At 52.0% G+C, this 27,409-nt stretch overlaps 1 protein-coding gene across 3 annotated transcripts; it reads right to left on the bottom strand.

Moving 5' to 3' along the window:
- Positions 1–2,471: 2,471 nt before the first annotated feature.
- Positions 2,472–26,107, bottom strand: RSPO1 (R-spondin 1). 3 transcript variants are annotated; one of them, XM_063700259.1, is made up of 7 exons: positions 25,715–26,107; positions 23,435–23,501; positions 20,732–21,113; positions 7,721–7,912; positions 5,457–5,606; positions 4,977–5,165; positions 2,472–4,173 (listed from the first exon to the last, which is right to left on the bottom strand). In XM_063700259.1, the coding sequence occupies exons 3-7, from the start codon at positions 20,823–20,825 to the stop codon at positions 4,007–4,009; spliced, it is 792 nt and encodes a 263-aa protein (XP_063556329.1). In that variant the 5' UTR covers positions 20,826–21,113; positions 23,435–23,501; positions 25,715–26,107; the 3' UTR covers positions 2,472–4,006. The 3 variants fall into 3 exon arrangements, with proteins under 3 accessions (XP_063556329.1, XP_063556330.1, XP_004025532.3); XM_063700260.1 differs by lacking the exon at positions 23,435–23,501 and having other exon boundaries at positions 25,715–26,022; XM_004025483.5 differs by lacking the exon at positions 25,715–26,107 and having other exon boundaries at positions 23,435–23,510.
- Positions 26,108–27,409: the final 1,302 nt, after the last annotated feature.

Raw genomic sequence — 27,409 nt, 5'->3', positions numbered from 1 at the left:
GCAAAGGCAGAGGGAACACAGAGATGGAAGATGGATGGCACAGAGAGACTTGCAAAAACACAGCCAGGGTCAAGGAGAGGAGACAAGGTAAAGAGTGAGGGAAGAGGGGCTGGAGCTGGCTGTGGGCGGTCTGTGACTGGCAGTGAAGATCACAGGTGTAGATGGGACAAGACCTGCAGGTGCACAGACATGAAATCCCCCACCTTCCTCACCTCCCAGCCTTCCCACACCTGCATCACTCTCTCCTTGCTTCTGCAGAGCCATCCCTCCCCATGGAACCTTCCACTACTGATTTCCCCTTCTCTTGCCTGTGTACTCAACTGCTTTCTCTTAAGTGCACCCCTCCCAGAAGGTTTTAAACACCATCAAGTCTTTCCCATCTAAAGAAAAAAGGTCTCTCTTGACTCATATTTCTTTCTAGCTCCTGTCCTATCTCTCTTCCTCTTTTTCACAGCTAAGGAATTGTCTGTTTCCATCACCCTCCCCAAACACTGCTGCTAAGCTTCTGTTGGCACACGTTGCTGAGTCCAGTGGTCACTTTCCAGTCCTCTTTTGCTTGATCTCTCCCTCCTTCTTGCTAGCTTCTGGGACCTGATATTCCCCTGGGTTTCCTCTTGCCTGCTCCTTCTTTAACTCACCCTTTGTGATCTGATCTTTATATTTAGAGGGACTTTATATTAGTGCTGGGCCCAGACTCCTCTCTTCAACCAGTGCTGTCTTTTCAGTTGAGCTCTTCCAAACCCACAGCCTCAATTGCCTTCTGTACACCAGTTTACATTCCATCCCAAACTCCGCCTGTAGAACTAAACTTGTGTTTATGTCTAAGCAATGTCTGCTCACCATCTTTACCAGGATGTCTCAGAGGTACTACAAACTCAACGTGGTCAAAACCAGATTTATGTTCTTCCTTCTTCTCCCAAACTGGTCTTCCTCGCAGGTTTCCCACCTCAGAACACAGCACTGTCATCTGTCTGGGTGTTTGAGTCAGAAAAAGAGATTTCATCCTTGATAACTCCTCCCCGTCTCTCCCCTCTTCCACATCCAATGCATCACCAAACTCTGTCAACTTTATGCCCCAAATACCTTTTGATTTTGCTCACTTCTCTCCATTTCCACTGCCACCACCCTAGTTCAAATCTCCAACATCTCTCACCTAGATGACAGCAACAGCCTCCTAAGCAACCCCTCCCTAATCTGTCTTTCAAGCTACAGACAAAATGATCTTTGCAAAATGCAAATCTGCTTGTTTTGGCCTACTGCTTAAAACCCTTCAGTAGCCTCCTTTGGCTCTGAGAATAAAGGGCCAACTCCAGGCAATCTTTCTAGAATCATCTGAACTCATTTGCCCTCGAGACCTTCCAGCTATACTGGCTTTCTTTCAGTTCCTTGGCCAAACTATTTTCTGTCACAGGACAATTGCATATGCATGTCTGTAGAACTGTGCTGTCCAACATGGTAGCCGCTCGCCACATGTGGTTATTGAGCACTTGAAATATGGCTAGTGCAACTGAAGAACTGAATTGCTAATGTTATTTAATTTTAATTGGCTAAATTTAAAATTTAAAAACATACATCATTCAGTTACAGAAAAACTGGTAAGTATTCTCAAAACAACTTGGGTATGTGTATCTTCTTTTTCAACTTTAGTTTTTATACCATGTAATTACAGATCAGGTATTTCTGCTGAAAATTTAGCATCCAAATTAAGATATGCTGTGAGTGTAAAAATACACATGGAACATTGAACACTCAGTTTTAAAAATGTAAAAGATCTCACTAATAATTTTTTTACCTTGATTGCATGTTAAAAAGATAATACTTTGGGGCCAGATGCAGTGGCTCATGCCTATAATCCCAGCACTTTGGGAAGCCGAGGCAAGAGGATCGCTTCAGCCCAGGGGTTCAAGACCAGACTGGGCAACATAGTGAGACCTCATCTCTATGAGGAAAAAAAAAAGATAATACTTTGCATATATATGGTTAAATAACAGATGTAATTAAAATTAATTTCACCTCATTCCTTTTTATACTGTGGCTACTAGAAAAACATTTTCTTTTTTTATTACTTAATTTTTTTTTGCACACCAGGCTGGTCTCAAACTCCTGGGCTCAAGTGATCCTCCTGTCTTTGCCTCCCAAAGTGTTGGGATTACAGGCGTGAGCCACCCTGCCTGGCATTTTTTTTTTTTTTTTTGAGACAGTCTCACTCTTTTGCCCAGGCTGGAGTGCAGTGGTGTGATCTCGGCTCACTGCAACCTCCACCTCCCGGGTTCAAGTGATTCTTCTGCCTCAGCCTCCGAGTAGCTGGGATTACAGGTGCATACCACCACACCCGGCTAATTTTTGTATTTTTAGTAGAGACGGGGTTTCACCATGTTGGTCAGGCTGGTCTTGAACTCCTGACCTCGTGATCTGCCCACCTCAGCCTCCCAAAGTGCTAGGGTTACAGGCATGAGCCACCGCGCCCGGCCCAAAAATGTTAAATTAAATATGTGGCTCACATATTTCTATTGGACAGCAGCAGTCTGTCTTAAATCCTTCTACCCATCCTTCAGAGTTAGGCTCAAATATCACATCCTCTGAGACACCTCCCTGAGAGAAAGTATTTTATTTTTATTCTGTTTTATTCACTTTCATAGCTAAGCATAGATGCCAGTGGTCGCCTGCCCTTGGCACCATCCTTTTGTAGTTATATATGTGTTTGTACGATTCCTTGGTGCATGCCTATCTTCTTCCCCACCAACCTCTAAGCTCCACAAGAGCAAGGCCCGTGTTTGGCTCCTCCCTGGAAACCTAGCACCTAGTCCAGAGCCTGGCACACACTTCAGAATGCCACAAGGAGTTATTCCATCCACTGCCCTGCCTTTGGGCGGGATTGTCCCCAACCATCACTGGAAGCCTACGCACTCCCTTCCCCCGGCAGTGTCACTAGCCCTTCAGTATATAGATTCTGCCTCTCCCAGATGGAAAGTCCTCCTTTATAGCTGACCAGAATCCCTCCTGCTGCAAGATGGCCAGGGACCTTTCTCCCATCCTTTAAGGGGAATTACAGCAGCACTTCTCGCATTTGGATAACATGCCAATCATCAGGAATCTTAAAATTTAGACTCTGGCTCACCAGGTCTGGAATGAGACCTGAGATTCTCATTCCTAACAAGCTGCCCTGTGACAACACTGCTGCCGGGCCATGCTCTGAGTAACAAGGATATAGACAGCCTGTTTACCACCATCAGAGCAGCCCCTAAGTTTTCTTCCTTGTGTGCATGACCCTCTACTGAGCAGGCTATTTGGGGTCTCTTGAAATTCCCTGTCCCTTCTTGCTCCTACGCATACCTCGCCAAACCCTCACACCCTGCAAAGGAATGTGGTGCCTGTGTCTACTGCTGTCGTTGATTTTTTTGTTTTAATTTGAAATAAACCTTTAAGCAGTTTTCAAAGTCAGGTTAACCCTGATATGTATCCTGGAAGGGTAACAATACTCTCCAATGATAAAGTCACACAGCTGGGAGTGCTGAACAGGGTGGGAAGAAGGTTTCTTCCCAGGTCACCAGCAGTCCTCAAGCTTGGCTCCCATCTGCCACAGTGGCTGGTCCGATCCCAGCAGCTTCTCCAGAAGGCTCCCCTCTGCAGTTTGGTCTCAGATGCTGGGAAGTGTTGTCTCTGACATGTCCACTGGGAGCTCTGGAAACCAAGTGTGTACTGCTGGGCCCGAGGGATGGAAGTGTCTTCTGGTGGCCTCAGGTGTGTGTGTGTGTGTGTATGTGTGTGTGTGTGTGTGTGTGTGTGTGGTGTCTGTGTGTGTGTGTACATGCACACACATGTGCAAGTATGTATGGTTGTATATGTGGACAGGGGTTTGAGCGTGTGTGTCTTGTGTCTATGTATGCATGGATGGATTGGAGTGTGTGTGTATGCTTTGCCCCCGACGTTCCAGTTCAGGAAAGCTTGAATCACACAGAGCAGCACTGAACTCTTTCTGCATGGGCCTGGAGGCTGGACAGTGTCCCTAGGCGGGCCCTGCGGATGTGAGTGGCCCCACTGTCCCTTGCTGCTGCTGCTGTTGCTGCCCCTTGCGTCTTCGAGAGCCAGCGCCTGCCTCCTTGCTCTCCTTCCTGGCCAGGTTCCTGTTGGCATTCTCCCGCCGGCCCTGGCCTCCCTTCCTCCTCTTCTGCCCTGAAACAACCAAACAGCAGGAAGAATCAACCAAACAGCAGGAAGAATCAACAAAGGATGTGCAGGGAGGCCCTGGGCATGGCCACAGGCCCTAGGAGGGGAGTGTGAGGAAGCCGGAAGGGGAGGCAGGGAGGAGGCTGGAGATGCTGCCTCTAGGTAGTTGGGTCATCGTGACCTCCTCTGACAGCAGCCACTTCAGAGGACCCTGAGGCTTGAGTACTGGGAGGCAGCCCAAGAGCCCTTTCACTCCCCAACCCTCAAGGCACACAAGACATCATCCTCTTCCTCATGGGTTCCTCAGACCTTGGATCCCAATGGACCAAGAGCACTTCCCAGGTATTCAGTGCAACTCTCAGAACAGGCAGGACTGCCCCCATCCCCTATCCGTCACCAGCTACCTCTGGGGCCAGGCAAGAGCAGCAGCCACCCCCTTGCCAACTGCAGGCTGTGTGACTTTGGTGGAATCACTACATCTCTCTGGGTCTTAGTGCCCCTTTTCACCCACCCATCCGGCCTCTGAGGGGCCTTCTAGTATGAACATCCACTAGCTCAGAAGAAATGGGGGAACCGGAAGGATGTTGACCACAGAAGCTTCCAGCTTCCACTATGCAGAGTTCTGAGGCCCTGTTCTCTGCCAGGACATGGCATCTGGATTGGACAGCATGAGGTCTTGAGTTGCGGGTGCCCTATCTGGCCTTGCCCTGAAGCTTCTTCCTGAGCCGTGGGCAGGAAGCAGAGGTGGCAGGACCTGTCATGGCTGGTGCCTGAGCCCTGACCCCAAGGAGGCAGAGGCTGCAGCTCACCCTCAGGACACGGCACTCTCCTCACTGTGCACCTCCGGGTCTCCTTGGTGTCAGAGCAGGCAGCATGGTCCCCCACAGGGGCATGTAGCACCCTGCGTGTCCGCTCCTCGGAGCCCCTCCGGAAACCACAGAGCTTCTTCTTCTTGGAGCAGGGCCCCCACGGAGACCACTCGCTCATTTCACATTGCGCTGGCAGGAAGAGAAGGGAAGGGAGAGAAGGACAAGGAGGAGGGGATCATGTCTCCTCCTCTGGCCCAGAATAGCCCAGGGGAGTATCTCCCACCTTCCTTCTGCCTGGACCTGAGGCTGCAGGTATCTTTAGTCCAGAGGGCAGAAAAGTCCTTGGAGACTCAGAAAGGAGTGGTAGGGTAAGCTCTCCCTGCACAGTGCCCCAGCCCACCCGCTCTCTGGCCAGACCCTTACCCGGCCCCTCCTTCTGGGGTCCTGGACCCTCTGCCCACAGTGCCTGCCATGGCTTACCAGGACTACTGCACTCCATGGTGCCATTGGCAGCTGAGGAGCCCTCGGGACAAGCTGGATAGCAGCGGCCCTTGTGCAGGTACAAGCCCTCCTTACACTTGGTGCAGAAGTTATGGCTGAAGCAGGCCTCACAGTGCTCGATCTTGCATTCTGTGGAGAGGACAGATTGGGGGCTTCTGGCCCAGCTTGGTGAGAATGTTTCCCCTCATCCCCAGCCCCAATACCCTCCCTTCTGTCCACACCCACCTACATGGAGGGCAGGACCCTGGCCTAGAGCTGCAGTTACTGCAGAGGAATCTTGGGAGGAAAGGGAAAGGAAGGGCAGTGGCAGGCCAGGGAAGAAGAAGCTGAAGCGGTTGCTCCTGAAGGCTGGCTGGGACTCTTGCCACCATCAGCCAACTCGATCATGAACCCAGTCTCAGTCCCTGCAGCCCAAGGTGAGGCTCAAGAGAGCAGTTTCAGAGGCGGAGGGTGGGGCCCTCTGGGCTTGGTGGGGGTGGGACAGGAGTGTTTCAGCATCTCACAGCATCCAGAGGGCCACCCTAAACAGAGTTGAACTGAGGGACAGAATGGCCCCCCAGAGAGTGGCTGCATGATCTCTTCTTCCCTCATTGCTGGGCATCTGCATTGTCCCAAACTGTGGTTCTCCTCCTGCCTGGCAGAAAGAATCAGCATGGAGGAGGGGGAAGCAAATTCCTCTGCCTCTGCAAGGCTGAGTTCCAGCAACAACCTTGGTAGGACTCCTGGGTCCCTCCCTGATTCCCTGCTGCCAGTTCTCTCCTCTGGGGGAATGGGGGCAGGGTGGGTCTTCCAGGGCTTGGCTGGAAGCAGGCAGGGTCTTTCACAATCTCTCCTTCCCAGAGTGCAGGCGGGGCTGACTTCCTCCCAGGCTCTGCCACCTGAAGCCCATGCTGCCAGTTTCCTAGGAGCTGGTGTAGCCAGGAGCTCCCGACTTTAAGGACCAAGAGGGTAGCTCCCAGGGTCCCACCTCTGTCCTCACAAACTCCCACCATCCTCCAGGCTTATCTCAGCCTCACCTCTCTCCTTCCCTCCTTCCTTCCCTCCCTGGTGCTCTGATTCCTGGGTTTGGTTGCCAGTCAAATAAGAACAAAAATAAGAACAATAGCAGCTACCATTCATTGAGTGCCAGACACTAAGGGCTTTACATGCATGTCTCACAACAACCCTAGGGGGTAAAAACTCTTAAAGATGAGGCATTGAGGGGTTGAGACGTGCTCAAGGTCACACAATGAAGAAGTAGCAGAGTTGAGCTCAGAACCCAGTCTAGTCTTGGACCAGTCATTTACCCTCCGGGCCTGAATGTTGTCAGCTCTGAAAAGGGCACCATCAATTGTGTCCTGTCTCCCTCCCAGTGTTGCTGTGAGGCTCAACTGATATGAGACCTGAAAATGCATTCTAAATGGCAAGGCACTGAACAAGTGGTGGGGGCACTGGCATTGTCCCCCGAGTGTGTTCACACGTGTCCTCTAGCACATCACAGCTGCATCTACAGAGAAGGGATGGAGATATGGCAGCGTGTGCCTTGGAGCATGTGGAGCTGTAGCTGTTGTGGAAATGAGGAGTTAGAAGACCAGGGAGAGAAGAGAGTGGAAGAGCAGGCTGCCTGGGCTTGGATTCCCCTGCAGCCCATGTGGAGCTAGCAGTGGCTTTTAAGCAGAAGTGTGATGGGATAGGTTGTATGTCTCAGAACCGTGATGGGATAGGGATAGGTTCCGTGTCTCAGAAGTGTGATGAGATAGGTTGTGTGTCTCAGAAGTGTGATGGGGTAGGGTGTGTGTCTCAGAAGCATCTTTCTGGCTGCAGTGCAGAAGATGGGTTTCAGGGAACCAGATGAAGGCTGGAGGACAGATGAACAGGCTATTGCAATGATCCCGGAGCAAGGTGCTGGGAGCCTGGGGAGGACAGTGGCAGTGAGGACAGACAGGAGATGACAGGCAGGCTTTGGTGATTGGATGGATGGGGTGGGAGAGGTTGGCACTCAGGGCTGTGGCTTGGGTGACAGGTTGGGACATGGAGGGTGACCTCTGGGAATACAGGTAGGGGCAGGTGCGAAGGGAGGAGACAGGGTTCTGATATTTACACACCAAGGTGGAAGTGTGCAGCTGGATACTTGAATCGGAGCCTCATCTCCTCTCCTCAGAGCCCCCTCTGCTCCTCTTGCCAGCCACCAATGGTTCAAAGCACTCTCCCCCAGTCCAGAGCTTCTAGTGCCCCCTGCCCCCGACAGCCCTGCCCACACTCACTGATGCACTTGTTCATGTCGGGGTTGCGGGCGTCGAAGTATCCAGGTGGGCAGGAGGGCAAGCAGACGCCCACCTGGCGGATGTCGTTCCTCTCCAGCAGGATGAACAGCTTGGGTGAGCACTTGAGGCAGCCGTTGACTTCAGAGCAGAGCTCACAGCCTTTGGCACAGGCCTGGCTCCCCTCGGCACTGACTGCAAAGGTGGAGCAGGCATGAGAAGGCAGCTGTGGAGAGAACCTCACCTATCCAGATTCTGACAAGGATGGGAAGTGAATAGATCGATGTTTCCTTCCACAGAAGGAATATGCTTCTCAGAAAGCACTGGCCAGGCTGGCAGCTCTCTGCAAGGCTGCTTTATACACCTTCCCAGCAGCTTTTCTCCAGAGAGCTAGCACAGATGCTGACCCATGTGCCTCCCTAGCTCCAGACACAACACGAGTTCACTCTCTAGGCTGGCTCCACCATCCCCAGAGAAGCAACCCAAGCTGCAGCCTTCCTGGAATTTATCCACTCTCCCCCGAGCACAAAACAGTCAGTCTTAGGTATAGAAGGAGGGTTTCTTAAATTTCTGAGAAAGTTTTAAGGGCAAGAGGGATAAATAGTGAAATAGAAAAGGACCACCTACCCAGAAACACAAAGAAAACTGGAATAATCTATGCCTAGAACAGGGGTCTCAACCAGGGATGATTTTGCTCCCCAGGGGACATTTGACAATGCCTAGAAACCTTTTTGATGATCACACCTGGGGAAAGGGGTTGTTAGTGGCATCAAGTGGGCAGAGCCCAGGGATGCTGCTAATCATCCTACAATGCATCGGGCACAGCAAAGAATCATTTGGTCCAAAATGTTAATGACACTGAGGTTGAGAAACCCTGGCTCAGAACCATCCTTTGAAGTCGGGCGCGGTGACTCACGCCTGTAATCCCAGCACTTTGGGAGGCCAAGGCGGGCGGATCACCTGAGGTCAGGAGTTTGAGACCAGCCTGGCCAACATGGTGAAACCCCGTCTCTACTAAAATTACAAAAATTAGCCAGGCATGGTGGTGCATGCCTGTAATCCCAGCTACTTGAGAGGCTGAGACGGGAGAATAATTGTTTGAACCTGGGAGGCGGAGTTTGCAGTGAGCTGAGATTGTGCCATTGCACTCCAGCCTGGATGACAGAGCAAGACTCCATCTCAAAAAAAAAAAAAAAAAAGGAGAACCATCTTTTGAGGCTTCATGATTTTCCATCCCAGCATTGAGTCTCAAGATCTTTGATCTCACTTACTTGTTTAATCCTCATGGAGGCCCTTCCATGGACCTTGTGCAGTGTGAGCCCTGGGGACAGAGGCATATAAGCCACTCTGTAGAGGAACTGATCTTTCAGTGGAGCAGACAGACCCACAAATAGGTGAATGCTAACAGCCACAAGGCCAAGCAATAGTGGACCCAAAAGAAGGAGGGAAACAAGCCACAAAGGAGGTGTCACTGGGGACAAGTCTTAGATAATTTGTACAGATTTGTCCTTTAGGAAGTAGAATTAAGGGCACTCAGAGAGCAGGACCACAGAGGTGTAAAACTAGGGAAAGGCGGAATTGCAGATAACTTGGGGTGGAGATGGGAATGGGAGGGGAGTGGTGACAGATAAGGTTTTCTATCTTTATATCATGCTAAGGAACTTGAACTTGAGCCTGCCAGATGGCATTTCCCAAAAAGTATTCCTTACAACTTGATTCCCCCAACTATGAATAGGAGAATGTGGAGAAAGGCTACTGTGTCATGTAAGTCCAGGAACCAGTGGGTCAAACAAATCTAAACAGATTTCTTTACTGCAGGCCTAATGGAAGCTTTATTACTCTCCTGTGCACAGTGACTCTCTGAGGGGGGACAGAGTGAACTGCATTTCCCAAGCATTTTGGCCACAGAACACTTGTTTCGGGACCTTCTCAGACTGTTTAGACATCAGGGAACCATTAGAACATATTAAGCAGGGATGAGACCTGGCCCAATTTACATGTTGGGAAATTTTCTCTGGTAGCCAGGGTGGAGACCAGAGATGGAAGAACTGTTTGGGAGGAAGCTGACTAGATCATCCAGGTGAGAAAAGTGAGAAAGTCTCAAAATTATGTTCCACAGGGATAGAGGGAAAAAAGACAGATTTGAGAGATGCTTAGGAAATGCAACCAGTAGGCCATCGTGGCTGACAGGCAGAGAGGAAAGAGGCATGGGGAGGAGCCTGGGGTGATTCCCAGATGTTCGGCCTGGGGCGTGGGTGAGCTGTGGGGCCAGACATGAAAAGAAGCCCATGGCAAGAGAAGCGAGTTGAGAGGGAAGGAGAGGAAGGAAAGTAGTTACATGGAGTGGAGATGGGAATGGGAGTGGAGTGGTGAAAGGTAAGGTATCCTGTCTTTGTATCATGCTAAGGAACTTGAACTTGATCAAGAAGGGCAACAAGAGCCAGGCAGCGGCTGGGTGCAGTAGCTCACGCCTAGAATCCCAGCACTTTGGGAGGCTGAGATGGGTGGATCACCTGAGGTCAGGAGTTCAAGACCAGCCTGGCTGACATGGCAAAACCCCATCTGTACTAAAGATACACAAAATTAGCTGGATGTGGTGGTGGGCACCTGTAATCCCAGCTACTCAGGTGGCTGAGGCAGGAGAATCACTTGAACCTGGGAGGCAGAGGCTGCAGTGAGCTGAGATCGTGCCACTGCACTCCAGCCTGGGTGACAGAGCAAGACTGTCTCAAAAGAAAAAACAAAACAAACAAAAAAAAGAGCCAGGGAGAGAGGAGCTGCAGATACAGGCAGAAGGCAGAGAGCTGGGAAAATCAGAATAGAGATGGTGGGAGGTGGTGCAGGGTAGTGGACCCAGAGCTCAGGCTTCAGAGTCATCAGGACCCAGAGCCAGATTCCCAGTCTGGGAAGCTGGGCAAAATCCTGGATGTCGTGTGCTTCCCTGAAAAGGGGAGATGAGGATGTCCACTCCGGACAACTGCTGGAGTGAGTCTATGCTGCAGGAATCATTCCTTGTTTCAGAACAGGAGAACATGGAGGAGTTAGGAAGGAGAGCAACCGAAGGAAGGAAGATGATAACAAACACCAAACCATCACAATAACACAGTAACAACCACAATGGCGGCAGTGTGTTACTACATGTTGAGCACTTACTCTGTGGCAGGCAATGTTCTCAGTGCTTGACAAGTATTAACTCATTTAATCCTTACAACAACCAATGAGGTAGATACTATTGTTATTTTTTAAAAATATATTATCCTTTTTTTTTTTTCTTTTGAGACAGTCTCACTCAGTCACCCAGGCTGGAGTGCAGTGGCACAATCTCAGCTCACTGCAATCTCTGCCTCCCAGGTTCAAGCGATTCTCCTGCCTCAGCCTCCCAAGTAGCTGGGATTACAGGCACCTGCCACCATGCCTGGCTAATTTTTTGTATTTTTAGTAGAGATGGGGTTTCACCATGTTGGTCAGGCTGGTCTCGAACTCTCAGCCTCAGGTGATCCACCCACCTGGGCCTCCCAAAGTGCTGAGATTACAGGCGTGAGCCACCCCTCTTGGCCTATTATGCACATTTTTATAGATGAGGGAATGGAAAGGTAAATTACTTGAACAAAATTTCTCAGCCAGTATGTGTTTCAGGCAGAGAAGACAAAGTATAGGGAGCCCAGGGTAGGACAATATGAGGTGGCATGGAAACTAAAAGTGTGGTTAGACTATATATTTTTGGAAAATGAAATTTATGGGCTGGGTGCGGTGGCTCATGCCTGTAATCCCAGCACTTCGGGAGGCTGAAGCGGGCAGATCGCTGCAGCCCAGGAGTTCAAGACCAGCCTGGGCAACATAGGGAGACCCTGTCTCTATTACAAAAAATAATAATAGACTGGCCAAGATGGCTCACACTTGTAATCCTAGAACTTTGGGAAGCTGAGGCGAGGAGTTCGAGACCAGCCTGGCCAATATGGTGAAACCCCACCTCTACTAAAAATACAAAAATTAGCTGGCCGTGGTGGCATGCACCTGTAATACCAGCTCCTCAGGAGGCTGAGGCATAAGAATCGCTTGAACCCGGGAGGCAGAGGCTGCAGTGAGCCAAGATCACCTCTGCACTCCAGTCTAGGTGATGAGCGAGACTCTGTCTCAAAATAATAATAATGATAATATAAGATAAAAATAAAAATCACGATCGTTCTTATTGGTATAATCATTGTATGAGCAAAAATACTCCAAATGCGGCATTGAAGTTATGAGGGAGTCCTTCGGATTATTTTTCTATTCTGGGTCTTTATTCAGCTGTGTTACAAATTCACGAGTCATTATAGATTTTAGGCACCACTTCCACTTCAAAGATATTAAATTGTCTATGACTCACTGTTTTGATTTAACTCATTGTTGACATGAATGTGCCCTCTAGGTTTCTGCCTTAGTTTCAGTAATGGCAGTGATCCCGGCATCCCATTTGCAGCCCTCTCAAGCGATGCTGCCATACTCATTTATTCCTTCATTATCACCTGTGTTAAGAACAGGTTTGCGAAAGGCGCCCTTTCAGATCTGCTGCCCACCTTCCATTCCACTAGCAGTAAGTCCCTGTGTGCATTTTTCTTCAGCACCATCAATGGCACCGCAGAGAAAGTGTGGCACACCCGGGGAAGGGAATCTGGAATCAGGTCAGCATGGCGGGAGCCTGGAGCGAGTGATGAGGCGGGAAGTTGGAGAGGGAAGCAGGGGCTGGATGAGGAAGGGTCTTAAGCCTGGATGAAGGAGTTCACACCCTATCCTGAAGGTCAGAAGGAATCAGTGGGAGGTTTACAACAAGAGACACAGTCAGGATTCTATTTTAGAAAGATCACTCCGTAGAGCGGAGAATGGATTTTCCGAGGGCAAGAGTGGAGACAGGAAGACTCCCAGGCTAGAACTCCAGTCCAGGAGAGCTGGGCTGAGCCAAGGAGAGGGGAGGGAGTAGACACACGTGAGATGGTCAGGCGGCAGGGTCAACAAGACAGGGCGATGCATTCAACAAGAGCGGGTGAGGGGCAGGGGTAAGGTGACCTCGAGATGCTGGGCTTGTGTAACAGCCCTTCCCGGGGAGAGGGACCACAGGAGGAGGAGGGGGTTCGGGTGGGAAAATGATGAGTAGCTAAGTATTAGACATGTCGAGTTTGCAGTTCCTGTGGAACATCCAGGGAATGATGTCTATTAGGCAATTGAACACACGGGTCTGGAACTCAAGAGAACTATTTTGGCTGGAGATTGAGACTCTGAGTTCTTTTTTTCTTTTTTCTTTTTTTTTTTTAAGAGTTTTTTTTTTTTTTTTTTTTTTTAAGAGATGAGATCTCACTGTGTTGCCCAGACTAGACTGCAGTGTTACAAACGTAGCTCATTGAAGCCTCAAACTCCTGGGCTCAGGTGATCCTCCCGCTTCAGCCTCCCGAGTAGCTACAACTACGGTCACATGCCACCATGCTTGGCTAAGAAGAGGTGGAGTTCTTAACATCGAACAGTCATCAAAGGCATGCCAGTCCATGAGGTGGCAAGAAGAGTGGGTCTGGAGAGTGAGAAGAGGAACTGGACATTGAAGAGAAGGACGGAAAAGTCTTCAGTCCACTCAGAGGCACAGGAGGAGCCAACAGACAGGCAGGGGACACTGAGAAGTATATAGCATCATGGGAGCCCAGAGAAGAGTACACTCAGAAGAGGGAGGCATCAACACGACAATTGCTTCTGAGATGTCATGTGAGCCCAACCTGGTGGTGGCGACCTGGTAAGTGTAGTTTCGGTGGGGTGGTGGGGTGGACAGCAGGAAGCAGTTGTTCGGCAGTGAAAGGAAGGTCAGGAAGTAGAGAGAGGAAATAGCGCCCCCTCTTTCAAGAAGTTGGCTGTTGGCTGGCATGGCGGCTTGTGCCTGTAATCCAGCTGAGGCTGGAGAATTGACTGAGTCCAGGATTTCGAGGCTGCAGTGAGCTAAGATTGAGCCACTGCACTCCAGCCTGGATGACAGGGCAAGACCCTGACTCAAAAAAAAGAGAACCTGATAGTTAGATCTGTGGGAACAGAAGAGCCTGGATGGTGCCTCAGGCAACACCTGCATTCAACAGCTAGGCAAGAGGAAGGGGGGCTTGGGAAAGAAGTGGAGAAGGATCCTTGGATAGCTGGGAGGAGACTGAGAGACAGAGGTGCCAGGAATAAGGTTGAAAAGGGAGAGATCTTCAGGGACCAGGGCTGGGAGGAGGCAAGGCCAGTGAGCTCTGAAACAAATCTACAAGACTTGACTCTCAGTGATCATTGATTAGGTGACCTTGAGAAGGGCAGTTTTGGTGGAGAGGTGGAGATGAGAGCCAAACCACAGTGGGCTTCGGAGTGAGTGGAAGGGAAGGAGTGGAGATAAAGCCAGGAGGGTGACAGAGAAAATCAGAGATCACAGACAGAGAAGGGGAAAGCATGGCTGGGGATGGGGAATGTGATTACAAGACTCAGAGGCAGGGGACATTGATGGAGTAGAGACCCGAGGACACGAGGAAATGGGAGCATCAAGACACAGGGCTCAGATGCTGAAGCTGGCCTTGGTTAGGAGGAAGGACCAGGGGGTCAGGTAGCTGAGCTCCATGAGGGTTTGGGGGCTCAGAAGAGGAATGGGGGCTCAGTGACAGGCAGGGTCAGTTCAATAAGGAAAGGGATATTTATCAAGGGGGACAGGAAGCACAGGATGTTCTCAGCTCAGAGAGGCAGTGAGGGGATGTGGGGAGAGGAGAGGGGGCTCGACAATAAGAATGTGCCCTTGAAGGAAGGGTCCAAGGAAGACGGTTCATATTTGGGGGAAATGCATAATGATTCAGAGCAGGAAAACCAAGTCTCATTTATTTCACAGATATTTACTGCACACCTCACAGGTGCTTAGGGCTACTAGGAGCTGGAACACGGAGGTATAGCCACAAAGGCCCACCCGGGACGAGGGAGGCAGGGCTGGTTACATATCTGGATGTAGAGAGGCAGAGGGCACTCCCTGACCCAGAAGCGTAGGGGAGGAGGGTGTTCCACACAGGAGGAACAGCCAGTGCAAAGCCTCCGAGGCACTGAATATCCTGGATCGACCATGGCATGGAAAATAGGGCTTTATATAGCACGTGCCTGTAATTCCAGCTACTTGGGAGGCTGAGGCAGGATCCCTTGAGCCTAGGAGTTGCAGACCAGCTTGGGCAACATAGCAAGACCCCACCTCAAAAGGAAAAAAAAAAGAACATAGAGCTTTATATATTCTCTCTCTCTCTCTTTTTTTTTTTTTTTTTTTGAAATGGTGTCTCACCCTGTTGGCCAGGCTGGAGTGCAATGGTGCAATCTTGGCTCACTGCAACCTCCGCCTCCTGGGTTCAAGCGATTCTCCTGCCTCAGCCTCCCGAGTAGCTGGGATTACAGGCATGCACCACCACGCCCAGCTGATTTTTTTGTATCTTTAGTAGAGTTGGGGTTTCACCATGTTGGCCAGGCTGGTCTTAAACTCCTGACCTCGTGATCTGCCCACATCGGCCTCCCAAAGTTCTGGGATTACAGGCGTGAGCCACCAAGTCCGGCCGAGCTTTATATATTCTCTTGGTGAAGAAAGCGACCAATGGAAGGGCATCATTGGGTTGGTAGTTTAGAAAGCTCTCCTCTAGCTGGGCACAGTGGCACATGCTGTAGTCCCAGCTACTCAGGAGGCTGAGGCAGGAGGATATCTTGAGCCCAGGAGTTTGAGACCAGCCTTGGCAACATAGTGAGATCAAGACCCTCTCTCTGAAAGAAAAGAAGGAACAAAAGCAAGAAATTTCCCTCCTGCTGCTGCCTGTTATGGGGGGTGTGCAGGGCAAGCGGCCTTGCAGGGCTGTAAGCCTGGCTGAGGAGGCCGGGTGGACTCAGCGAGGGCGAGGGGTGCTTGTCGGGGAGGGAGCCTCCTTCCTGACTTCTTCAGCACCCCCAGCTCTGCCCTCCCCACAAACCACCATCCCCCCCAACCCCACCTCCCTCAGCTCCCAAGCACCCTGCTCTCCAGCCCACTTCGCTGAGCTAGCAGAGCAAGGCTGTGCCCTCAATTCCCCCTCTTCTAGTCTCCTTCATCCTACGCAAAGCCCTTTTAAGTTGCTGTGGCTATGATGAGGCACTGCTCCAGGGCAGCTCAGCCCCACACCCCTTGAAGAATGGTTCTGGATCGCTGCCCCTCCCCCCTAGGGGCTTCACTTCTTCCAGTTCCCAATTTCTTCATCCCCAGGAATCTTTCTTAAACTAAAAATCTGATGGTTTTACACCCCATCCTATTATCTATCAATAGCTCCGTATCACCTACAGAATTAAGACCCAGCTCCTTGCCTGACCTTAAAAGCTTTTGTGGGCCCATCCCATCCACCTTACCCCTCAGCACCACTCCTAAGCAATATCAAACCATTTTTGTTTCTCTGGACATGTCGCACTATCTCACACCTGTGTGCTTTTGTTCAAGTTGGTCCTTCTGCCCAGAACACTCTCCACCTCCTCTTGAGCCTGACCAACTCCCTCAAGCCTCAGAACTAAAGTCACCTCCTCCAGGAAGTCTTCCTGATCTCACCTCCCTGCAAAGTCTCAATGGAGTATTTCTCTGTGTTCCCACACCCCTAGTACTTGAATCTGTCATGGTGAACATCACCTTATATTGTTATTATCTGCTAACATGTCTTTTTCTCTCATTAGAAAGAACTTTGGCAGGCAGAGCCCATCATTTCTGAATGGGAGCTCAGTAAAGGATAAAGCTCCACAAGGGTATAAGGTTGAGGATATGGTGAATGAGACAGAGGCTTGAGATGAGGGGTGGTGTATGGATGGATCTTAATGAAAATTCACTACAGTGGAGGGACCAGGATGGAACATGGATGAGGGACTCAGGTGGGATGGGTTAGGGACAGTGGTGGGTGGAGAGAACTCCCCATGACCCAGAGAGTGATAATCTTGGTTTTGGGGTGGAATCTAGCCTTGGAGGAAATGGTTTTGGTAAGAGAGACCTGAGTTCAGTTGGCGAGGGTAGGAGGATAGGTAGTGGGGCCTCAGCCAGGAGACTGAGGAAGTGAGTAGGCCAGGGCCCCTCTCAGGCCACACGCTGTCCCAGGAGGTGGATCTATCCCTGTGGCTTCCTGGGACCTGCACATTCAGCAAGCCCTGAGCACGTCCCGCTGGTAGGCCCAGGATTCTTTTTTTTTTTGGAAACAGAGTCTTGCTCTGTCACCCAAGCTGGAGTGTAGTGGCACAATCTCAGTTCACTGCAACCTCCGCCTCCCAGGTACAAGCGATTCTCCTGCCTCAGCCTCCCAAGTAGCCAGGACTACAGGTGCACATCACCACTCCTGGCTAATTTTTGTATTTTTAGTAGAGACAAGCTTTCGCCATGTTGGGCAGGCTGGCCTTGAACTCCTGACCTCAGGTGATCGCCCGCCTCAGCCTCCCAAAGTGCTGGGATTACAGGCGTGAGCCACCATGCCAAGCCAGACCCAGGATTCTTTAGCTCAACTATGAGCTTAGTTTAGATCCTCACTTTTTCTTACCTGGGCTGTTTGCTTCCCGCCTCAAGCCACCTCCCCCACCCTCTATGCAGCTGGGCTCTGGGCTCCTTGATGAAAACCTCAGTGGCTCCTCACCCACTGCAGCTGGAGTCAGGCCAAGTCCAAACTCCTCAGCCTGGCAGGTGAGAAGAGCTTAATAACCCGACCTCTACCCTGCAGCATCTTCTCCCCGGACCCTCCCCTCAGCCCCAGACAGCTTCCTTGCTCTATCCCAGTAGGTTCTGGATGGCTTGTTTAGTGGCAAAACGCTTCTTTCCAACAGAAAAGATATGAGCACAGCTTCTCCAGTGGAAATCCTAGGGCTCCCCAGAACCCCCTTGATAATTCATTTCCCCAGCTACTCCTAGCTGCGCCCCACTTCCTATAGGAACACTCTATGCCTCCTCCCAACTCCCCGGGGCTGTCCATGCCCTCGGGTTTTCTCCTGTGCAGCATTCCCGAACTGGATTGACATTCTGTCTTCCCCCACTCGCTTGCGGGCTCTTCGAGATTAATCTCTGCGATCAGGGCCAGCTTGCAGGATCTCAATGAACATTTGCAGAATGACCCAAGGAAGGAATGGGGATTCAGTGAGGGATGAGGGACTGTAAGGCTGTCAGTGCAGCAGGGGTAGAGGCTCCGGATGGAGGATGGGGCAGTGAGAAGAGGCACAAAGGGGGCTCCTGGCTTCCGGAGAAGTCAGGGCTCAGTGAAGGAATGAAGGCTTCCTGGGAGGCAGGACTGAGAGAGGGGGCCCAAGAATCAGAGAGGAGAAGGGGCTCAGGAAGGAGCATTACTCAGTGTGAGGGATGAGTGGGAATGAGGGCTCAGGAAGGTGCAGGGACCCCAGATCAGCGGTGAGGGCTAGCAAGAAGACAAGGGGCTTAGTGAACAGGAGTTCAGGGAGGCGCAGGGTCCTCAATGAGTGGAGGAGGGGAACTTCAAGGGGACTTCACCACTCACAGCTAAAGAGAAGTTCTTTGCTCAACTTTTCTTGCTCCATGCAGGCAGACCATCACTCAGACTCCGAAATCAGACATGGCTTCAAAACTGGTGTATAATAACTCAGAATGAGATTTAGATTGAGTGGCTTCTGGTGGCCCTCCTACCCTGCAGCCGAGGACTGTCAGCCAGAGTCAACAACCCTGAGGCACACCTACCCCTGCCCTGAGGTCCACCCAGTGCCCTTCCATGCTTGTCTTGTCGAGAGGCCAGGCACACACAGGTGTCTTGGTCTTCCTTCTTCCCTTCCCTACTGCCTCAGAATCAGTAAGGCAAAATGGTCTACACATTGTTTATATAACAATGATTTGCACCCAGAGTCTACACAGAACTTGATGTTTTACAAAGGTGTTAAAAATATATATCTATTGAGGTGGGTGGATCACCTGAGGTCAAGAGTTCAAGACCAGCCTGGCCAACATGACAAAACTTTGTCTCTACTAAAAATACAAAAATTAGCCAGGCATGGTGACACATGCCTGTAATCCCAGCTACTTGGGAGGCTGAGGCAGGAGAATCACTTGAACCCGGGAGGCGGAGGTTGCAGTAAGCCAAGATCGTACCACAGCACTCTAGCCTGGGTGACAGAGCAAGACTCCATCTCAAAACAAAACAAAACAAAACTATATATATATACCTATTATCTCATGTAAGCCTTACTATCCTCCTATACATTACATTTCAGCATCCTGATTGCGATGACTATGGCTATTACATAACAAGTATTGACAAACAGCACAACCTTCATCCCTCCCTGCACCCCTGAGCCTGTCTCCACACCTCTCCCCACCCTTGCCTCTTACCATCAAGGATGTCTGTTACTCACATCACTTGGTAATAAAAACTGGCTCATGTGCTGCCACGGCTGTTAGATGTGGCCATACGAAAAGCGAGCAAGCACGTCAAAACTGCTGCAGGAGATTCGCCATCGCTAGGACCAGGCCCTTTCTGATGCCAAGTCTAGTACTTCCTTTCCTTTTTAATACAACAGACTTGAACTCAGGTCCTGTGACCTCTGGTTTAGCCAGGCATGAGGCTCTGCATGGGTGAGGGTCAGCGTTAAGCACATGTACACGTTGCATGAATGTGAATGCTTCCTCCCATTCTCTCTCTCTCTGTCTCTCTCTCTCTCTCATTTCGGAAATAGAGGAGACTGATTATAAACCGCTAAACCGCATCTGGCCCATGGAGTCCAAAATACTGGCCACAACAGATGAGAAGGGAGGAAAATCAAGGCCTTGCTGCTGATTAAACCTAACCGTCTCTAATTGTTTGTTAAGCCAGGGATTTTCAGCTTCACCAATTCTCTGAGCTTCTCTCCCTGGGCTGAGTCCTGGCCTTGGCTGCTCCCGTGGAGCCCCAGCAAAACCCCTGCTTTTCAGCCTTCACTGGGGGGCCTCCGTCTGCAGGGAAACGTGAAGCAAGAGGGAGCTGGGCTAGACTTCAGGAAGACCTCCTGCCTGTGGGTGTGGCATCTTCTCATGCGGGATGTCAAAAGACAGATGAGGACTTGGGACTCTGGAGTCCCCCACCCTCTCCCTCGTGTGGGCCCCTCACACACAGTGGCCACCCCTACAGCACTGGGGCCCCATCACTGGAGACCTTAAGCAAAGGCTGAGGAGTGCCTATCAAGGGGCTAGGGACAGATTATCCTTGACCTCCATCAAATTCGGCTTTCAAGAAGACTGGGCCCACAGGCATTGGGAGACCTGGGTTCCAACATCAACTGTATCTCCTTAGACCTGTTTCTTCCCTTTTCTTAGCATCTGTACAATGATAGGATTTTGGTTTTCTTTTTAAGCTATGAGAACCCTCTCTTCCAATGACTTCTTATGTGGACGCTCATTACCAAAAGCAGGGAAAAGTGAGACTGCTCTGGTTTGAAGCGTGGTCGGGCCAGACCCCTGCCTGCTTGTCACCCCTTCGATGCCACTGTAGCTCCCTGAATCCCACTGGGCATGGTTTAAAAGCCACAGCAGTGGACAGTCTCCTGACCCTCCCTACTCCACTGTTCCTGCCCTGTGATCTGGGCAGGGGAAGCCCTGTTACCCAGTGCTAAGTTGTGCAGAGCTCCTAACCCAAAAGGGTTGATGGCTGCACTTTAGCCAAAAAAGGAGCCCCAGGGCAGGGGGCTTGGGGAAGCATCTCCATGGATACCACACAAAGCTGGTGTTATGTCAAAGCACATAATCCACAAAGGCATAATCCACAAACTGGATCCTCACAAGAGAGGGGTTAATCTAGAAAGCAGAGTCTACAAAGGGGAAAACAGACAAAGTGAGTCATCTACAGAGTGGGTAATCTCAGCAGATTAATCCACCAATTGAATAATCCACAAACAGGATCATCTACAAAGCTATAATAGATAGAGTGGAACTCTGCAAGGGTCATCATGGAATAAAACTCCTGAAGACCCCTAGTTCCTGGGTGGCCCCCTCCCATTCCCAAGGCCAGCTGTGGCCCACCATGCTCCATTACTCACTCCGCCTCTGCCTTTTCCCCTTGATCCCCCGGCTGCTGATGGTGAGGTGCGTCCAGCTCAGAACCAGGGCCACCACACACAGCCCAAGCCGCATAGTCACGCGCCAGCTCCAGGCCCCTGGTCGGAGGGGTGGTCTCGGGGAGGGTGGATAGCACACGGCTCTTGCTAACACCTCTGGGGCTGGGTCAGCAGCAGGAGGCCCAGGCCTGGGCCGTAGCCCAAATCCACCATAATCTCAGCTGGGGACAGAGAGGGTGTGGGGAGCCCAGTTCTCCATCAGCTCAAAGGGAGGTCCTCAAAGAGAGACTTCCTCAAAGATACCTCGGAATATCATATGAGAGATCTTTTTGTCACGTCAGCAGGGACTACTCCAAAAACCAACCTGTCAGGGAAGGAGAAAGAAGGGTTAATTCTGTAGTACCATGAACACTCCCACTTATGCCTCCTGCCCTGCCCAGAAGACTGGGAGCTCAAAATGTTTGGACATTACAAGTTACCTACCTAGCACCTTTCTAGAAGAAATCTGCTCCTTTTCCTGTCTTACAGAATTCCCTAACCTGGGACCGGAGCCAGCAACCTGTGTAGCCAGAAAATGGCAGACATTCAAACCAAACTTGTGGATCACTGATGATTTCTCAATAACGGGAGCCAGCTGGTCCCACCCCTGCTTCATGTTGTCCAGCTCTAACTGGAAGTCCTTCCTTAAGTCTACCCTACAGACCTCATGCTGCAGTAGTATCCTGTCTCTTGAAGAGGAGCTCTCTCTCTCTGTCCTTGCATGAGTGACCCCTCAGCCTTTTCTTCCCGGGGCTGAGTCACCCATGTGCCTTTCACCTGTCCTGGAGCTAGAGCAGTGGCCCCCGGCAAGCTGGCAGACTCTGCGTGGCCCTCTGGGCTTGGCGGGAGAAAAGGAAGTAAGGCTTCCCCCGGCCACAGAAACTCTGACACAGCAGGCCCGGCGGGCCTGGCCTTTGTGAGAGGATAAAAGAGGCAGCAATGCCCGCCCTGGCCAGAGACACAGAGAATGGGGATAATCCCCCAGCCCAGCGAGAGCCAGGTCTCTGGACCCGCTGGCCGGCTGGGGTGATGGGGGCAGGGGAGCCAGTCCCTCCCCTGATCAGATGTGTCTGGGAAGTTGGACATCTGAGCCTAACCTGGGAGTGAGAATGAAAATCCTGCTTCCCCGTCACGGGATCACACACATGCTCTGATGCTCTCAAGGTTCTTCCACAGCAGCGGCCTGCCCACGCACACCCCACACTCCCCCACACACACCCACACCACAACAGAGCATGCAGGCCAATAGCACAGAGTCTCTGTAGATGCCAGGGAGCCATCACCTTCCCCTCCAGTGGCTAGATGCCTTTGAACAAGTCATGTAGCCTCACTGAACCTGTTTCACATCTATAAAATGGGGACAAGCATGACTATGTCACAGGCTAGCTGAGAGTCAGAGAGTTCAGGCTCAAGAATGAGAAATCTGAGGTGCTGGAGTGGAGGTGCCCCTCCCACCCCCTGTCCTAATCCTTTCCCCTCTAGGCTCTTCAGTGCCAGTCCACCCCCTCGCCTGTCAGGGAGGCCCCAGCAGAGCCCACCTGCACGGGAGATAAATCATTATCCCCTAAGGGAGTTCAGTACCTCCCTCCTTGGCCTCTCCCGCTGGCTTTGAAGGCCAGACACACTCAAGTGGTTAAGCTGCCTGTGAGAAGTGTTTACATGAGGCTGATGGATCCCACCTGGTGCTGTGGCCGGAGCCAGCGGAGATGCCCCCAGCCACCCCCAAATGCCCGTCAGCTGCCAACCCCTGCACGCCCCTCCAGTACTCCCTGCCTGATTTACCAAAGCCTTTCTATCCTCCCCAGCCCCCACTACACAATTCTCTCACCCACAAATTATAGATGTCCAGTTGAGTTTATCAAACTGGGGTCTTCTGGCCCAAGTCTGTAGTCTCAGAGGCTGGCTGTACACGGGCATAAACTTCAGAGTCAGACTGCCTGGCTTTGAATATTGGTTCTGCTACTTATTAGCTGTGTTACCTTGCTTAGCTGGTCTGAGCCTGTTTTCTTATCTGCGTGAAGGTTATTGTTGTTTATAACTTAAATGAGTTAATACACAAAACTGCTTAGAATGGTGCTGGCACACAGTGATGACTCAATAATATTTGCTGTATTTGTTATGACCAAAGCTTCACTTTGTGTCTACATTCTAATGATCATTCAAAAGGCAATATGAACATGTTCTGTATCATCTGGATACTAACCTTAATACTCAGTACTGTTATGCAATTTCCATATTTGCATTTATCTTTATGGTTGATTGCCTCGACACCAAAGCGATCACTCAGAGTGATAGGATTTGCCTTTAATTGCAGCATTTCTCAAACTAAGATCTGAGAATCCCTGGTAGATCTGTTCCATGAGTCCTTACAGTTGACAAACACTGCATTAGACAAACTTGGTGTTAACCCTGGATCTGAAAGACTTTGGACTCACTGCGTGATCAATATCCCTGGGGTTTTTTGGGGCACAAAATGTCCCCTATGCATCTCTGCATTCCTTGTGCCAACCTGTCATGGTGCCTGGCAATTGAGGGTGAGTGCTCAGCAAATGTTAGCTCCCTTCTTTTTCCTCCCTCTCCTCTCCCTCTAAATTCCTTCTCAATCCTCCCAGGTCCTAGTTTTCAGCTGACCCCTGCCACACTCACCCAGTCCTTGCCAGCGGTGATCTTCTGGCCCACTCCCACCTGAATCACCAGGAAACCACAATCTCAGCTGGAAAATCGTAAGGAGGGTCCAGATGTAAATTTCACTGAAGCAAGTGACACTGGCCTCCCTCACCTCTGGGATGGGAAGAGTTGCAAGCACTTTTTGAAAAGGTACATATAGAATCAACCCTGGAAAGGGGCTAAGAGTTCCTCTATACCAGGGGGTACAAATGACATGTATGATTGAAGCTGGATGTGGAGGGGGTAAACTGGAGGGTAAATGCCCCATCTAAAGGGAGCATATGCCGTTCAGCTCTGACTGATTGTTGAAAGATCTTCTGATTTTCTAAAAGAGGAGTGGAAAATCCAGGATCTTACATGAAATCTGATTTGAAATGCTGGACAGGTCTCGGACTAGGAACCCTGCAGCACCAAGCCCCAGAGGGCCACAGGTCCCTGCCTCAGTGGCTCCACATTCCTGCATCTAGTCCCTGACCCCATATGCGCACACACAGGCATGCACTCTTGCAGACACGGACAGCATGGACTAGGGCTGAGAGAGGAGATATGAGCTGACGACTCCCTTTTAAGCAGGCTGCCTCATTTCTTTTAGAGTCCTCTGTCTGATTTCCTTTGAGCCATGGGCTATATGGCACTGGCAGTTTATGTTTTTGAGGCTCGCTCTACACAGATAGAATGGGGACTGCTGGCAGTGCCTCAGGTTATTGGTGGGGGTAAGAAAGGGCATTTCTCTCTGCCACTGTGGGGGTGAGGGATTCACACTTGTTAGATGCCTCCCTCCACCTGCCATGTGCCAGGTCTTCGTTTACTCCTCACAACGGAAGGAGGAAGGTAGAATTATTTCCATTTTACAGGGGAAGAGACCTGGCCCTGAGTGGTTAAGTGTCCCAGGGGTTACAGACCCAGTTAGGGACCAGCCCTCAGGTTTGCTACCCAGGACTGGGTGTGGGGAGGGCGGGGCAACCCGCTGGGAGCTGTTGAGTGTGGGGCACAACCCAGCTTGGGGAGTGGACCTGCAAAGTGGGGACGGGGCTGGTGGCAGAGGCAGAGCTGAGAAGGGAGACCAAAGCGAGAGGCCACACGGGCCTCGGAGGGGAGTATACAGGTTGGGGAGGGGGACACAGCTGGAGGTGGAGCTGAGGGCAGAAACTCAGCCCCGGGAGAGGGCTGGAATCACTTTCACCTTCTTGCCTGCAATACCGTCAGAATAAAGTGGTACTCCATCAGGGGCCCGATACAGACCCAAAAATGTAAACTATCTAGATAATTTCGCATTAGCCCTCCCCGGGCCGGGCTACAGGCTGGAGAGTTTTGGCCGCCCAGCAGGCTGGCAGGCGGGGGCAGAAGAATTGCGGGCGGGGGGCGGGACAAAGTATGTGCCTGTCCGACCTGTCGGGATTAGCCTGTCTGTCGGAGCCAAGCCAGGTGCTGGGGCCGTGCCCCCCCCCCCAAAAGCAAGGGCAGCGGAGGATGGCTTCTTCACCCCTCCATCACCCCCGCAAGCGCTCACATTCTTCTTCCCTCCCCCACCATCCCGCAGAGGCCCCAACAGGTGCCGAGGGAGACGCGGACCTGAGGTTCCCCTGGCTGGCCCTCAAGAGCCAAGAGAGCTGTCCACGTCTGAGAGGCCAGTTTCACAAGAAAACTCCTGCCCCCAAGCACACTCACCCCAAGTCTGTCCCGGCCCTCCAGGGAGTCCCGGGCGAACATAGCCCCCACCTCTCCCCAACTAAGCGATACCATCGGTTCCTGAGCGCCAGACCCCGAGGGCCAGGGAGCCGCGCCACTTCGCTGAGCACCGGGGGCCACAGCGCATGCCGCCTGCCACGTCGAACCCAGGCCCAGGCTGCGGACTGGGGTGGGGGTCACCAGAGACCGTGGGACTTGGGGGAATCCGAGCCAATGAGCCCCAGGATCGAGAACTTCTGGATTGGAGGCGGGGTATAAACAGGGCTGGTGGACTTGGGGAATTCAGGACTGCGAGTGAGGACGATCACCCGGGGCTGCGGGATGGAGGGGAGTTCGAGGGGAAGAGGCTGCCTGCTGGATTGAGGGCCGACGGGGGCGGCAGACTTGCAGGAAGGGTGCAGGAGGTGCCCTGTCCTGATCGCCGACCGGAGAGCGATCAGACTCCCCTTCCTTTCTGTCTCCCCCCACGCACCCAGCTCGAACCAGCCCCGACGGGAGGGCCCGCCGCGCCCCAGCTCCCGGGGAAGGGGGCGCTGGGGAGAAGGACGGGGCAGCTACGAGGGGACTCACCTTCGTGCTGCCAGTCGCGACGGGGGCAGGCCCGGGAGGGGCGAGGGCGCGGCCCGCTCACCCGCCCGCTGCGGGACTGTCCTGGGCGCCCGGCTAGCCTGCGCTCCGCCCGCCCGTTCCCAAGTTGCTCAATCTGCGGACGGCTCACGCCCTCGGGGCCAGCGCCCCACCCGGCGCATCGGTCCTCCGGGGCGGCTCGGAGGTGCCCTCGTTCTCTGCAGCACCCGAGCGGATGCCCTACTCTGGCCGGTCGCTCCGGGCTCTCTGCCCTGCGCTGGTGCTCTCCGTCGCGCCTCCGCTCGGCCGGAGCTCCCAGCCCGGAGAGGGGCCAGTCCTCTGCGAGCACGAGGGAGGGAATCCCCCCCTTCGCAGTCCCCCCCGCGAGCCGGCCCCCCTTCCAGGGATCCGCAAGAAAAAATGGACTGGAGCGCCGGCCCGGGAGTCCACACGTCCTTGCCCGAAGCTGGCGCCCTGCGCTCCGAGAGCGGGGCTGGCGGAGGGACAAGTCCCCTGGACCCTGGGGCAGACCTTCTGCTTTTGTCCCCTGCCCCTCCCCGCGCCCCGGGGATTCCACGCAGCCACAGAACCCACAACAACTCCGCTCATCTTGGCGTCAGAACGCGGCCGGAGACCCTCATGAAAACCCCAGTTTCCCCATCAGGAACCTGGAAAGTGACAAGGAACAGGCTCCACAGAGCCTGGTGGTCCTGACCACACCCTCTCCCCCTTCAGGGTCAAATCTTCTGTGCATCTTCCCAGTTCAGAAGAAATACCAAGGCTATCAGATCCTGGGCACCGAGGTGAGGACGCCTCCAGAGGCAGCTGGTAGGTGAGAGTGAGGGAGATCATACAATAACACTTAGATTCATGTCTGGCTCTATCACTTACCAGCTGTGTGGTCATGCCTAGGTTACTGAACCTCTCTGAATGGCAAGGTTTCATCTGTTCTGAGGGTTCAATGAAATGAAGGCTACAAACTTCTGGTTAATGGTGGGAACCCCATACATGTTTGTGGAATGAGTCTTGAACAGCTACAGACACCTGCAGTGACCCAGAGGATGTTGAAGTCAAGCCTGAAGAAGGGAGGGAAGGAGACTCACTTCTTAGAGTGACGAACAGCTGTTCTCCAGCTTCACTTCAGATTGGGAAAGGAAAATGGACTAAAACTGTAGTTAGTGGGAGTTAAGCTAGAGCAGAAAAGATGTACTGATTGTGTGTGTGTGTAGGGGGGGTGAGTAATCAAGACAGGCTGTGGAATCTCCCTCTTAGGAGAGAAGGGGGGAGCTCTGACTATTGAGTTAAGGGCACAGGGTCGTTTACAATGACAGGAGGATGGATGTAATGACCCCTAGAGTGTCCCGATGGCCAGGGAACAGGGATGGTGGATAGCCAGAGAAAGTGGAGCAGTTGGGTCCGAAATGCCCAGTGTCTGGGTTCATTCAGCCAGAGCATTGCCAAGTTTGCAGGAGGCAAACAGTCATTTCCGAGTTGGTCCAGGGGCCCCCTCCAACCTCCAACCCCCACTCAAGTCCCTCCTCTCTCGCCTCTGCCCTGAGCCTTCCCTGCGTCTAACCGGCCTTTGGCTCTGCTCCGTGTCTAATCAAACAGCCCCAAATGCCGAAAACTCAATGTTTATTTTATTTTATTTTTTTACACACTTGCATAACTCTCTGACAAGCCACGCCAGGCATTGGG

This window comes from Gorilla gorilla, chromosome 1 (genome assembly GCF_029281585.2).
Source record: "Gorilla gorilla gorilla isolate KB3781 chromosome 1, NHGRI_mGorGor1-v2.1_pri, whole genome shotgun sequence".
Classification (NCBI taxonomy): Eukaryota; Metazoa; Chordata; class Mammalia; order Primates; family Hominidae; genus Gorilla; species Gorilla gorilla.
Note: the sequence above shows the minus strand (reverse complement) of the source record. Positions and strands in the feature narration are given on the sequence as shown.

Bases quoted from the DNA above. Each gene is read 5' to 3' on its own strand.
- RSPO1 (XM_063700259.1), bottom strand. From the start codon at position 20,825: ATGCGGCTTGGGCTGTGTGTGGTGGCCCTGGTTCTGAGCTGGACGCAC. The intron at 5,166-5,456 runs GTAAGCCATGGC...TCTTCCTGCCAG, and splicing joins CATGGAGTGCAGTAGTCCTG to CGCAATGTGAAATGAGCGAG. The intron at 4,174-4,976 runs GTGAGCTGCAGC...TGGTTGTTTCAG, and splicing joins GAGAGTGCCGTGTCCTGAGG to GGCAGAAGAGGAGGAAGGGA.